The 14359-nt window shown below is 40.1% G+C and overlaps 1 protein-coding gene across 1 annotated transcript in view; it reads left to right on the forward strand.

Annotated features, from left to right (window-relative positions):
- The window catches only part of LOC138960380 (peroxisome proliferator-activated receptor delta-like), a 48155-nt gene extending 36271 nt beyond the window's left edge, over positions 1-11884 (forward strand). Inside the window, exons 4-9 of the mRNA XM_070332276.1 lie at positions 1171-1278; positions 3062-3206; positions 4773-5188; positions 5744-5950; positions 7082-7283; positions 7842-11884. Coding sequence (XP_070188377.1) covers positions 1171-1278; positions 3062-3206; positions 4773-5188; positions 5744-5950; positions 7082-7283; positions 7842-8095 — 1332 coding nt within the window. The 3' untranslated portion in view covers positions 8096-11884. The remainder of the gene's footprint in view (positions 1-1170; positions 1279-3061; positions 3207-4772; positions 5189-5743; positions 5951-7081; positions 7284-7841) is intronic.
- The last annotated feature ends 2475 nt before the right edge of the window (positions 11885-14359 follow it).

Consider the following 14359-nt stretch of genomic DNA (forward strand, 5'->3'; position numbering starts at 1 on the left):
TAGATAACAGTCAATACCATGAGTAGATAACAGTCAATACCATGAGTAGATAACAGTCAATACCATGAGTAGATAACAGTCAATACCATGAGTAGATAACAGTCAATACCATGAGTAGATAACAGTCAATACCATGAGTAGATAACAGTCAATACCATGAGTAGATAACAGTCAATACCATGAGTAGATAACAGTCAATACCATGAGTAGATAACAGTCAATACCATGAGTAGATAACAGTCAATACCATGAGTAGATAACAGTCAATACCATGAGTAGATAACAGTCAATACCATGAGTAGATAACAGTCAATACCATGAGTAGATAACAGTCAATACCATGAGTAGATAACAGTCAATACCATGAGTAGATAACAGTCAATACCATGAAAGGTTTCACTCAATTAACAATTCTTCATCAAGCAGTCAACTACACCTGAGTTTTGAGCTCAATAAACATTTGGTCGGTGTATCACCTTTGAACTCCGTAACTAGCTGTGGACACTTATTTATTTAATACATTTACTACAGAGTAAAGAGCGTGAGACAGTAAGTTCGTCCCAAGTTTTTCGCTTTCTTTTTCCTCTTGCAATGCTAAAGTAGGCCAACCTCAGCTTTTAAGGGCAAACTTAGGTTGAGTCTTAGTTCATCAATTCTCCTGCATCGCCTGTAATAAATTTAATTAAGCTGATACTATCGTGTTATGAAGCACTATGTATATTGTGTAGCCTTGGGTAGGTCCATCACCAGTTTTGTGTGTGTGTGTGTGTGTGTGTGCGTGCGTGCGTGCGTGCGTACGTGTGTGTGTGTGTTCCTCTTTCTTTGAGGTAGGTAGGAATTGAATGTTTGCAAGTGAATGAAGTTACTCAGAAGGGGATAATGATATTTGCACAGAAAAATAGAACACGACAGCAAAAAAGCCTCTCTCTTTTTGCCAAGGGGGCGTAGTTAGGTTATAGTGGTGGGAGAGAACGGATGAAAAACCAACAGCAAAATGAAAGGGGAATTAGTTTTTCATGGGCTTAATTCTTGACAGCCTCTCACCAACACCAAGGTCGTTAAGAAACCTATTAGTGCCCCCTTCCTTTAAAAAAAAAATGGTAATGTGAATTTCCGGTGAATTATGCTTTGACATTCTTTTCACAATGTGACCTCATTTGTTTTATTCAGCAAAACTTGAAGCCCCAGTACACAGCCGAATTGGACGTGCTGTGCAGGATCTGTGGCGACAGAGCGTCAGGCTTCCACTATGGCGTACACTCGTGTGAAGGCTGCAAGGTACGTCTACCATCTGTTAGCAACATTGAAACAAATAACGGAAGAAAAAAGAAAAAAAGCAACAACATCTAAAAAGAAAAGAGGAAAAGAAACACACACACACACACACACACACACACACACACACACGCGCGCGCGCGCATTTGCGCATACACACACACACACACACACACACACAGAGAAAATAACAAATGCATGGTTTTTCCCTCGCTGTACTGTCGTCGACAGCTAGTAAGAGAATAGTGCACTAGCTGCCTACATTATTCTCAGAGATCAAAGTCTCTTTCCCTTGCTGTATGTCCGTCTCTCTCTCTCTCTCTCTCTCTCTCTCTCTCTCTCTCTCTCTCTCTCTCTCTCTCTCTCTCTCTCTCTCTCTCTCTCTCTCTCTCAAACTGCTGGGTGTTAATATCGATAACAACTTGTCTTGGTCAACCCACATAGAGCAACTTAGTAAAGTGGTGTCAAAGAAAGTGTATCTCTTATCTATAATTAAACACTTCCTGAACTGCCACACCAGAAAGTTATTCTTCATTGCTCATATTCAATCTGTTATTGATTACGCATCCACTCTATGGGACTCAGCAAGTGAAAATTCCTTAAAACCACTTAGCAGATTACATAAAAGAGCGCTAAAAGTAGTATTACTAAAGCACACTACCCTCACAGAGTTAGACTACATACATTTAGGGATCTTACCTCTGAAGTCAAGACTGCTTTTTAACAAAGGAATCTTTATGCATAAAATTATATCCGAAACTCTACCCCAAACCATTTGTTCAAAGTTCTCTTTGAAGAATTCACACCACCTTATGAAATTTAACACTCCTCTTCCTAGGATAGACTTATTTAAGTCTAGTCTAGTTTATTCAGGTGGCCGTCTCTGGAACGCTCTTCCGAATGCCTTACGGGAAGCTACCAGCACAGATTCTTTCAAAAACAAATATATATCCCATTTAATGAAACTAGTATATTCTTGATTGTTATGTCCTTTGGGACACAGTCACTCACTTTTGATTTATAGTTTTGTTCACGAAATTATGATGTTCTGCATACTATCCATTGTCTTGCAGAGTTGAAGTACTACTGCATAGTATTCTGACTCAGTCTAATTGACTTGCAAATTTTTGCTTTGCACCTTGTCATGAACATTTATAAACTACAATGTTTCATATAATGCACTTATGTACATAAACTTATACTGTTTTACTAATTATGTAAGTATGTAGTAGTAGTTATTATAATAGATTTAGTCCCTCTTTAGGGCGAGGGCCAGATGCAAAAAAGTATACCGATGCTTATTCTGTTACCCTCGTAAAATAAAGAATTGTCATTGTCATTGTCATTGTCTCTCTCTCTTTCTCTCTCTCTCTCTCTCTCTCTCTCTCTCTCTCTCTCTCTCTCTCTCTCATTGTTTTTGTTCTCCTGCTTTCCAGTCAGACATCTTGTCAAGTTCTCACCTTGTGTTTGTCCTGTTCTGGTTTTGTTTTTAGGTGCCCTGAAAATGAGACAAGGTTTCATGTTTGATTTTTTTTTTTAATTATTCTCTGAAAACCCGTATCTTTCTCCCATCTTGAATTTCAGTATTTCCTCCACCCCTTTCTGTTCAAACGCCTCACACCTGCAAACATTTTTTTTAAATCTTTCCGTTTATTGAAATTTATTATCATCAGTATTGGAGCGGGGTGAGGGGGAGCGGGGGACATTAAAACAAGAAAATAGTCAACACAAAGGAAATTTGTTCCCGTGTGTAATTTCACCTTTTTGTTTTGTTTTATCCTTGTAGGGTTTCTTTCGCCGAACCCTGAAGAAGCAGCTGACATACAAGGCTTGCCAGCTTGGTAACAGCTGCAAGATTGATGCAGGGACTCGGAACAAGTGTCAGTATTGCAGATACCAACGATGCCTCAATGCTGGCATGTCTCAAGACGGTGAGAATTTTCTTTTGTTCTTTTTGTTGTGTGCTTTTTTTCTTTCTTTTTTTCTTTCTTTCTTCCTTTCTTTATTTTTTTTCTCTCTCTCTTTTTTCCCCTTTTTTCCTTCCTTTCTTCTCTCTCCCCCCCCCCCCCTCTATCTCTCTCTCTCTCTCTCTCTCTCTGTCTCTCTCTGTCTCTCTCTCTCTCTGTCTCTCTCTCTCTCTCTCTCTCTCTCTCTCTCTCTCTCTCTCTTCGTTTCTTTCTTTCTTTTTTGTGTGTGCTTTTTTTACTGTCCTTATTTTCTTTTTATATGCTTCCGTTTATGGGGATGCTGAGTGAAAATCATGCTTTCCTTTTCATTTGGTTCTCGTTCCTTCTCCCCCTTTCTCTCTAGCTTCCTTTTTTGTGTGTGTCTTTCCTTGTTCGATTTTTTTTCTGAAATGAAAACTAACATTTTGTACCCCCCTACCCCCAAAAAACTTCTTCATAAATTTGGTTCCCCAAACCCACACACTTGCAAAAACCTTTTGAGATGAGCAGAAAATGGCTGATTTTTTAGTTAGTAAATTTATGTGAAAATTAGTCGTAACTGTCACGAACTGAATTACACATTTTCAAGCAAAATAAACATGAATAATTATTGTATTTGCAGTGCTCACTGTTTGTGCTACATGTATTAACTGTAAATATCGAAAAGGATAAGGTTTGTGCTACATGTATTAACTGTAAATATCGAAGAGGATAAGGTTTGTGCTACATGTATTAACTGTAAATATCGAAAAGGATAAGGTTTGCGATACAAAAGGATAAGGTTTGCGATACAAAAGGATAAGGTTTGCGATACAAAAGGATAAGGTTTGCGATACAAAAGGATAAGGTTTGCGATACAAAAGGATAAGGTTTGCGATACAAAAGCAAAACAAAACCTAAATTATCAATTTTACAACAAAATAAGTATCATTGGTATTACGCAGTCTTAGCAGTCCCCCCAAATTGAGTGCTCACTTTTTATGAAATGCTCTGCACTAAACAAGTTGTAGGTTTACAGATTTGTCTCGTATTTTGTCTACCAAATAATCTGAGTCTGTCTGTCGGCAGTGTTCTCAGCTGAACAGGTGTTCCTATCTATTTTACAAATGACGTCAGAATAGTCGACAATGTTGATCGATCGAGCTTCCTTCAAATTAACATACAATTTGCAAAGGACACCTGTTTATTATTATTTTATTTTATTTTTTTGATGATTTTCTATTTGATGATTTATTTTTGATGATTTTATTTTATTCAGTTTTAAGAATTTTAGTTTGTTACGTTATTTTTTTATTTTTTATTAACAAGAGGGTGGCTGCAAAACAAAAACATAAAAGGTTGGCAAAGTCACCCATGACATTTAGACTTTTTTCATGATTCGTCTTCGCCTTCTTCTTCTGCGTACGTGGGCTGCAACTCCCACGTACACTCATGTTCTTTTGCACGAGTTGGGTTTTACGCGCATGACCGTGTTTACCCCGCCATTCAGGCAGCTATACTCCCGCTTTCGGGGAAACTTTGTAATGGTGAATTTCTTTTTTCCTCCCGCAGCTGTCCGGTTCGGACGAATGCCGAAGACGGAGCGGGAAAAGCTGATGGCGGACAAAGAAGAGCTGCTGTGCACCACCAGCAAGCGGATCGTGGAGCTGCGTTCCCTCACCGACCTCATCAAGGCGGCCTTCAGGGACGTCTTTCACAACACCATCTTCTTCTCCAACCCAGAGAACTGCCCCACCGGCCCCGCTAACTCCGCCTCCCCGTCATCACACGCCCCCTCCACGCTCTCCCAGCCCCCTGTGTCCTGTTTCGCTGGCGTGGGTCTAGCTGGGAGCGTTGGAGGATTAGGAGTGGGTGTTGGAGGGGGAATGGTTGGCGGTGGTGGTGGCGGTATTTACGGTCCGCACAATCACACCATGTCTTCGTCCTCTTCAGCGTCCACGTCTCCCTTTGACACATCGGCCACACACGTAAGATTAAACAATTTTGTTCAATTTGTATTCAATGGCGCATACAATCAATTTGATAAATGGAGCACAACAAGCAAAGTTGTTCTGTTGTTGTTATGTTGTTGTTCTGTTGTTGTTATGTTGCTGTGGTGGTGCTGGCCAAGTGTAGCCTACCAATTTAAGCTAATAACAATAATAATGATGATAACTAACGTTATTGATCTTGAACTGTTCGTGTTCTACTCGGCAATTAAAGCGGCCACACTCCGCTTTCGGGGTTGATACAGCACATCCCAAATTGATACTTCCAATCAATGATTATTTAGTGACATTTTATAGATGGAAGAACAGGGTAAAATCAATATCCTTTGATGTTTTTCTTATGGGACACCGCTGTAAAAAGGTCAATTCCTTTAATATTTTCCAATCGGGAGAGAGTATACAGTAAAAATCAATACCCTTAAATATTTGTCATGCAAGACACCGAGGTAAAAAGATCAAATCCTTTAATATTTTCCAAGCGGGGGGTAGAGCATACAGTAAAAATCAACATCCTTCAATATTTGTTTTCCCCAGATGGGCGACATGGCGGAGGTGCTGCACAGCCTGACGACAGAAGAGTTCCACGAACGGGAGATCTTCTGGCGGTTCCAGGAGGTCCTGCTGCCAGTCATGGAAGCCAGCGTCAAGTTCGCCAAGCGTCTACCCGGCTTCACCAGCCTCCCCATGCCGGACCAGATCGAGCTCATGAAGCAGAACGGATTCATGGTCGTTCATTTAGCGGTGAGTGTCAGGAGAGTGCTGCCTGTCGTGTTTGCCCAGCGGTAGACCTTGAGGAGAGGAGGAAGAGAAATGAGGGAATCATTTACTTTACTTGAGCGGATTCGCGAAAGGGATTTTGTAAATGAGTAACTCTACTTCTTCTTCTTCTTCTTCGTTCATGGGCTTAGACTCCCACGTTCACTCATGTTTTTAGCACGAGTGGATTTGTACGTGTATGACCGTTTTTACCCCGCCATTCAGGCAGCATACGCCGATTTCGGGGGAAGTAACTCTACTAATGTTCTTTCTTGAAAAAAAAGACTACGTCTTGTGGTTTTTCTTTCTTCTTCATTCTTACTTGATTGATTGATTGATTGATTGATTGATTGATTGATTGATTGATTGATTGATTGGTTGATTGATTGATTGATTGATTGATTGATTGATTGATTGGTTGATTGATTGATTGATTGATTGATTGATTGGTTGGTTGATTGATTGATTGATTGATTGATTGATTGATTGATTGATTGATTGGTTGATTGATTGATTGATTGATTGATTGATTGATTGGTTGATTGATTGATTGATTGATTGATTGATTGATTGATTGATTGATTGATTGATTGATTGACTGATTGATTGATTGATTGACTGATTGATTGATTGATTGATTGATTGATTGACTGATTGATTGATTGATTGACTGATTGATTGATTGATTGATTGATTGATTGATTGATTGATTGATTGATTGATTGATTGATTGATTGGTTGATTGAGCTTGCTTTGCTTTTGCTTACGTAAGGGAACATATTTCTGAAGAAAAGGCAAAAAAAATAGATTGTTCTGTAAATCTTTTCTCAGACAGCTTTCTGTCTTTTCAGTTGTTATTGTCTGATCAAATATTAACACACAGACAAGGTCGTTGATCTGAAAGTAATGTGAAGCCTCAGCTCTGCGTCATCAGTCGTGGCGATATTTGCATGAGTGATAGGTGCCTGCGTGCCGCTTTATTCCTGGCGTAAAATCCACACTGTCTCTCGTCACGTATTTATGTCAGCGTCTACTTCCTCCTTTGAAATTCACATTGACAATGAGGTGGATTATCACGTACGTATGTTAATGTCTTCTTTTTGTCTCTCTCGACAGCTTCACACTATAGTCGACAACGACCTCATAAAGTTGGACACGCACGCGGGGGGCGGTCTGAGGATATACCGTCATTCGCCACGCCTCTGCGAACAACTACAAAACCTTCTTGAACGCCCATTGGCCGTCGGCGAAAGATTACGGAGCATGCGCCTTACGTACGGGGAGCTGGCTCTCTTCGCTGCGGTCCTGCTGACTTCCGGTAAGATATTTTGGGCACGACTTTTAGTGAACTATGGAGAAAGAAAGAGGAGCTTAACTGTGGTGGCGATGCTTCCTTCCGAATTTCTGTTTCGATTGAGCTTGTGATGTTCATGTGTTTGTTACTTCCTGTGATTTTAATTGCTGTGTTCCGTATAGTGTTTCTTGTTGACTTGTCGTTTACTGTTTCTGTTTCCTTGTAAGGTGTGAATGGACGTGAGTGTGAGTTCAGTGGCGGGCGACGTTTGGGTCAAATGTTTTGGTTATAAAACAAAATTGGGTTATACAACTTACATCTGCAACAGAAATCAGTGACGCAGGAAAAACTAATGACCAAAGAGGCAGATCAAACAACGAACAGCAGCAAATCAAAGCAACAGCAAATGTTAAGAAACATGACCTCTAAGGTCACACAAAAAACACGCACAAGCAAAACAGACAATAACTTAATTTAGTACCATTGCTCTTGGAATCGATTCAAGGCGATGTTTCATTTATAAGCATTGTTGATGAAACCACTGTATGATAATGACCATTGTATCTTGATTTGCCCTAACAGAGCGACCAGGCCTGCACAGCCCGAAGCCAGTGGAAGACCTGCAGTCCGACCTGCTGGAGGCCCTCCGCCTGGACCTAGTCCACAACCATCCCAAAGACCGCCTGCTCTTCCCCAAGCTCCTGGTCCTCATTCCAGACCTTCTCCAGATCGTGGAAGAGTTCTGCGAGAACCTCAAGTCTCATGTGTTTGATCCTACCCCGGACTTCTCCAAGACCAAGCCTTTACTACGGGAAATCTTCGAGCTAACCTGTTGACTCGCGAAGGAAGGATAGTACTGTGTTCTGGCCAACCAAGCCTTTACTACGGGAAATCTTCGAGCTAACCTGTTGACTCGTGAAGGAAGGATAGTACTGTGTTCTGGCCAACCCAGCCCTCACTGCGCCGTCATGAAACATCCTCTGAGGAAAGTCCTGGAGCTGAGCTGTTGTTGTCAGGTTGCATATGATTCTGTACGTCTTATAGACAATTGACAACTTACCCGCCCCCAAGACAATTCCATGACCAAAACTCTTCTACGGGAAATTGTGGTGTGCTGGGAAAAAGGACTTGTGAATTTGTTGTTCTGGCATTGAAAGAGGCGATACACGTAGCAAAATAGAATGTTGAGGAAAAAGGACTTGTGAATTTGTTGTTCTGGCATTGAAAGAGGCGATACACGTAGCAAAATAGAATGTTGAGGAAAAAGGACTTGTGAATTTGTTGTTCTGGCATTGAAAGAGGCGATAAACGTAGCAAAATGGAATGTTGAGGAAAAAGATGATTCTCAGACTTCTGTGAGAAAATGTGAGACATGATGTTATATTATTGGGATTGGTTGAGTGATGAAAATGAGCTTCTACCCCCTCCGCTCCCCACCATCAACACAGCCTAGAGATTTATCAACGTTACCTCTGTGCCACTACCGTAGTTGTCAAACATGTTGTTATCAAAATGAACTGTATCTGTTTTCATTTTGTCTTCGTTGTAATCAGTGACGCGGCTTCTCCGTAGCCACATCAAACAGCCTTTCAAACGCCTTTAACTGACTCAATTATGTTGATTGTTGTTGACAGAAATACAATTAATCAGTTTGTCGTTGTTTTTCTGCGGTAATCATGATACACCTGTTGCCATAATGATGTAAATAGTTATGTGTGCTGAAGGCATACGAATGCATCACATTCTGATGATATCGTTGTAGACTGCGTAAGTGTTGTAAAGAAAAGTGTAATACAGGGATTCATCAGCTCCATTGATTCGAAACATTTACAACGTGGGAGGGGCATCGCTGCTTCACCGCCTTAGTGAAACTTCATCATCTATATAGATACATGTGTTGAGAATTTGACTTTGTGCCCATGTCGTTCTGGTGTGAGGTTGAGTATGAGCTTGTCCAAGAGACAAAAACTGTCATCGTTGTTTTTTTACATTTAATCAAGTTTTGACTAAATGTTTTAACATAGAGGGGGAATCGAGACGAGGGTCGTGGTGTGTGTGTGTGTGTGTGTGTGTGTCTGTGCGTGTGTGTGTGTAGAGCGATTCAGACTAAACTACTGGACCGATCTTTATGTAATTTGACATGAGAGTTCCTGGGAATGATATCCCCGGACGTTTTTTTCATTTTTCGATAAATACCTTTGATGACGTCATATCCGGCTTCTTGTCAAAGTTGAGGCGGCACTGTCACACCCTCATTTTTCAATCAAATTGATTGAAATTTTGGCAAAGCAATCTTCGACAAAGGCCGGACTTTGGTATTGCATTTCAGCTTGGTGGCTTAAAAACTAATGAATGAGTTTGGTCATTAAAAATCGGAAAATTGTAATTAAAATTAATTTTTTATTAAACGATCCAAACACAATTTCATCTTATTCTTCGTCATTTTCTGATTCCACAAACATATACATATGTTATATTTGGATTACAAACATGAAAATTATGATTAAAATTAATTTTCCGAAATCGATTTAAAAACAATGTCATCTTATTCCTTGTCGGTCCCTGATTCCAAAAACATATAGATATAATATGTTTGGATTAAAAACAAACTCGGTAAGCTAAAAAGAATAGACATACAGAAAAACGTGTTATCCTGCTCAGCGCGACCACAACCGCACTATTCTGCATGGCTTGTCGATTTCACTGCCTTTGCCACGAGCGGTGGACTGACAAAACTACGAGTATGTGGTCTTGGTGAAAAAAGCAGTGCGTTCAGTTTCTTTCTGTGAGTTCCACAGCTTGACTAAATGTTGTTATTTCGCCTTACGCGACTTGCTTTTATCGTCTCGTTCGAAAACTTGTTCGGTCATTGAATGTGGTTAGCTTCATAAGTGAGATACGGTGTTGTGAAGAATCGTCTGTTGAATTGACAAGAACGTTATGGTAACCATGTGCTCCCTTGTTCAGGTCAGGTGTGCATGGTTTTAAATATGTTTCAAGCGATTGTAGAATCGTTACTATAAAATGTCATTGTAATGATGTTATTTGTGTCCACTTAACTTGCATTCGAAAAGACTGTTTAATGGGAAGTCCGAACTTGTAGCACTACGAAATGTGGTTTTGTTTAGAATTGTTTCCCTTGAATTTGCCGTGAAACATATTTTCATGATGCTATGAAAATCTTTCACGTGATAAAGATAACCACAATTCAAGGGGGGGGGGGGGGGAATCTTGATCAAACGACATACTTTTTAGAAGACCATTGTGTTGCCTTGCAATGCACAACGAGGCCAAAACAAAACCTGAGTGTTACTAAGTTAGATTGAAGCCAAAACAAAACCTGAGTGTTACTAAGTTAGATTAAAGCAACATAATTGAAACGTTTTCAGACGTCGAACCAGAAATGGTTTTGTGCATGTGTGTTTGTTACTTTCCATTTACATCTACATAATCATTCCATGTTTGCCGCTCAAATGTGTGGTTGCGTGACTGTTAAAGCGACGACTAGAACGCTCAAAATGACCCGGTTTTCAACATGCTGCAGCTTTGCTTATTGATATTTTACCTTTTGTTCGTCCAAGATATTTTATTTGCACTCAGTTATTACTGCACCGGTGAATCCATTCAGTTGTTTTTTCTTCAGCTGTGCTCGGGCATTTGGAAAGCATGTCGGATGCTTGTTCGCGAGTATTTGAAGTGAAATGTTTTGTGTTCAGACATACGCTATTCACAGTCTCTCTCTCTCTCTCTCTCTCTCTCTCTCTCTCTCTCTCTCTCTCTCTCTCTCTCTCTCTCTCTCTCTCTCTCTCTCTCTCTCTCTCTCTCTCTCTCTCTCTCTCTCTCTCTCTCTCTCTCTCTCTCTCTCTCTGTGTTTATAATTCAATGTTGTTTTGAGATGGTGTTATCGATTACAAAGTTCCCGGTGTTTCCTGTGTGATGACTTGCTGTTATATTATCTTAGCAAAAGGTAACTTGTGCGCGTGTTTGATGAATAGAAGGTTAACATTAGGACATAATTGGTCTGCTTGTTTTTGAATTTTTTTTCTTTCTCCTTCTTTGTTTCATAGCCCTAGAACTTCAAACGTACAAGACTCGTGGGCATATTCAAAACTGTTTAATGTTCTGACATGAAAAAAATGTATTTACAACCATAACAGTGTTTTTGAAAGACGTCTGAAGTTATGTACAATGTTAAAACTGTCGCATGTCGTACAATGTATAAAAAAAAATTATTAAAAAAAAGGGACGATCAGCAAAAAAAGATAAATATTTCCGGGTGAAGATCAACACGCGTATCGCTGCCTCTTCTCCCCCCCCCCCCCCCCCCCCCCTTCTCGGTGAAATAAAACACACTTTCTTAACACACTTTCTTTATAGAGCATACAGACCATACAAATGTATCAGGCGACATACCTGATTGTATGCTTGATGATTGAAATCAGTCTTCTCGGCTGATTTCTTTCATATATGTCTGTAGCTGTAGGTCTACTTCTTTTCTCTTCCTAAATTTATTGTATGAAGTATTTTCGAGTCTCCGTCGTCTTTAATTGAACAATGTCAGCGAGAAAACAACAAAATAGCTAAGCAGTTATATTGTTGTCTGTGAATAACGTTATAAAATAAAACTAAAACATGAGTTGTAAACATTGAATTTTAAATTGGATGATTTTCGTATGGCACACACAAAATATTTTATCGTTACTCCTCCTCCTCATTGGGAAAACCAGACCGACCCGCATGATACACACAAAAGCTAACAAAGGAACAACAACAAACAATAAAATAATGTAACAGAGTGAGGATTAACACTTTTATTTTCATACAGTTGCAAGGCTATTATATTTTGAATGAAAGTTCATCAGGACTGGCGTACTGATTTGTAATTCCGCTTTCAATTACATCGGTTGCTGTGTTCAAGCTTTGGTGTAAATCCATTGCCAAGCTTTCGATGTCGAGAATTAGCTAAATTGTAACCTATATTTCTTGATACTTAGGCCCCCCAAAAAGATCACAACATGAGAATAAATGTTGACATAGAGCTTAATTGTTTAATTCAGTTTGTTATTCATTTTCTATATATGTACACATAATTATGCGCATTTGTAAACGTCGACACTATGAAATGTGTCTTTAAGCTGTCTGCTTTCTGTTGCTGTGTGCAATACAGAACATCAATAATGACATGAAAATGAAAAATACGAGCGACTTCAAGGAAAATTCAAGAAGTGTATTAATATGACTGTGTGTTCCTGGCTGATCACCACACGAAGAAGGCAGCAATTTGTTTCAAGATAATTATTCTCTGTTAGCACATTGTTAACTGTTAGCACATTGTTAACCTTGTTACACGACCCAGATGTATATTACATTCAATATTTATTGTTGTGCTTTTGTGGCTTTGCTTGTAACGCATTGTTCTTGTTGATATCATTTTTGCAAAGCTTTCGGAGGAAGCTTGAGCAGAAACATTGTAAAGCGGAGGGGGGAGGGGGGCGAATAACTTGGAGGAGCATGAGTACGGCCTTACGGATTGACTAAGCCAGTCTTGTCTTGAAATGTGTATTTCTGATTCAAAAGAGATAATAAATATTGTTGTGGAAGGTTCTGGAGTTTGGTGTCTATTTACGTCTCTTGTCTTTATCTATCCATGTGTTTGTTGGTTGTTGTTGTTGTTGTTGTCGTTGTTGTTGTTGTTGTTGTTGTTGTTGTTGTGTGCGTTGTCTACAGTTATCAAAGTTTCTCCAATGATCAAAAGGCCCTGCGTTTGCGATTGTAATGTTTGTGGAAGAAGAAATAATGGAAAGGCGCGAACCCCCAGGTCTAAGCTGATAGTGGCCATTCTGATCATGACATGCCCAATGGTAACATAAGCTGATAGTGGCCATTCTGATCATGACATGCCCAATGGTAACATAAGCTGATAGTGGCCATTCTGATCATGACATGCCCAATGGTAACATAAGCTGATAGTGGCCATTCTGATCATGACATGCCCAATGGTAACATAAGCTGATAGTGGCCATTCTGATCATGACATGCCCAATGGTAACATAAGCTGATAGTGGCCATTCTGATCATGACATGCCCAATGGTAACATAAGCTGATAGTGGCCATTCTGATCATGACATGCCCAATGGTAACATAAGCTGATAGTGGCCATTCTGATCATGACATGCCCAATGGTAACATAAGCTGATAGTGGCCATTCTGATCATGACATGCCCAATGGTAACATAAGCTGATAGTGGCCATTCTGATCATGACATGCCCAATGGTAACATAAGCTGACAGTGGCCATTCTGATCATGACATGCCCAATGGTAACATAAGCTGATAGTGGCCATTCTGATCATGACATGCCCAATGGTAACATAAGCTGACAGTGGCCATTCTGATCATGACATGCCCAATGGTAACATAAGCTGATAGTGGCCATTCTGATCATGACATGCCCAATGGTAACATAAGCTGATAGTGGCCATTCTGATCATGACATGCCCAATGGTAACATAAGCTGATAGTGGCCATTCTGATCATGACATGCCCAATGGTAACATAAGCTGATAGTGGCCATTCTGATCATGGCATGCCCAATGGTAACATAAGCTGATAGTGGCCATTCTGATCATGACATGCCCAATGGTAACATAAGCTGATAGTGGCCATTCTGATCATGACATGCCCAATGGTAACATAAGCTGATAGTGGCCATTCTGATCATGACATGCCCAATGGTAACATAAGCTGATAGTGGCCATTCTGATCATGACATGCCCAATGGTAACATAAGCTGATAGTGGCCATTCTGATCATGACATGCCCAATGGTAACATAAGCTGATAGTGGCCATTCTGATCATGACATGCCCAATGGTAACATAAGCTGATAGTGGCCATTCTGATCATGACATGCCCAATGGTAACATAAGCTGATAGTGGCCATTCTGATCATGACATGCCCAATGGTAACATAAGCTGATAGTGGCCATTCTGATCATGACATGCCCAATGGTAACATAAGCTGATAGTGGCCATTCTGATCATGACATGCCCAATGGTAACATAAGCTGATAGTGGCCATTCTGATCATGACATGCCCA

The sequence above is a fragment of the Littorina saxatilis genome, linkage group LG2 (genome assembly GCF_037325665.1).
Source record: "Littorina saxatilis isolate snail1 linkage group LG2, US_GU_Lsax_2.0, whole genome shotgun sequence".
NCBI classification, from domain to species: domain Eukaryota; kingdom Metazoa; phylum Mollusca; class Gastropoda; order Littorinimorpha; family Littorinidae; genus Littorina; species Littorina saxatilis.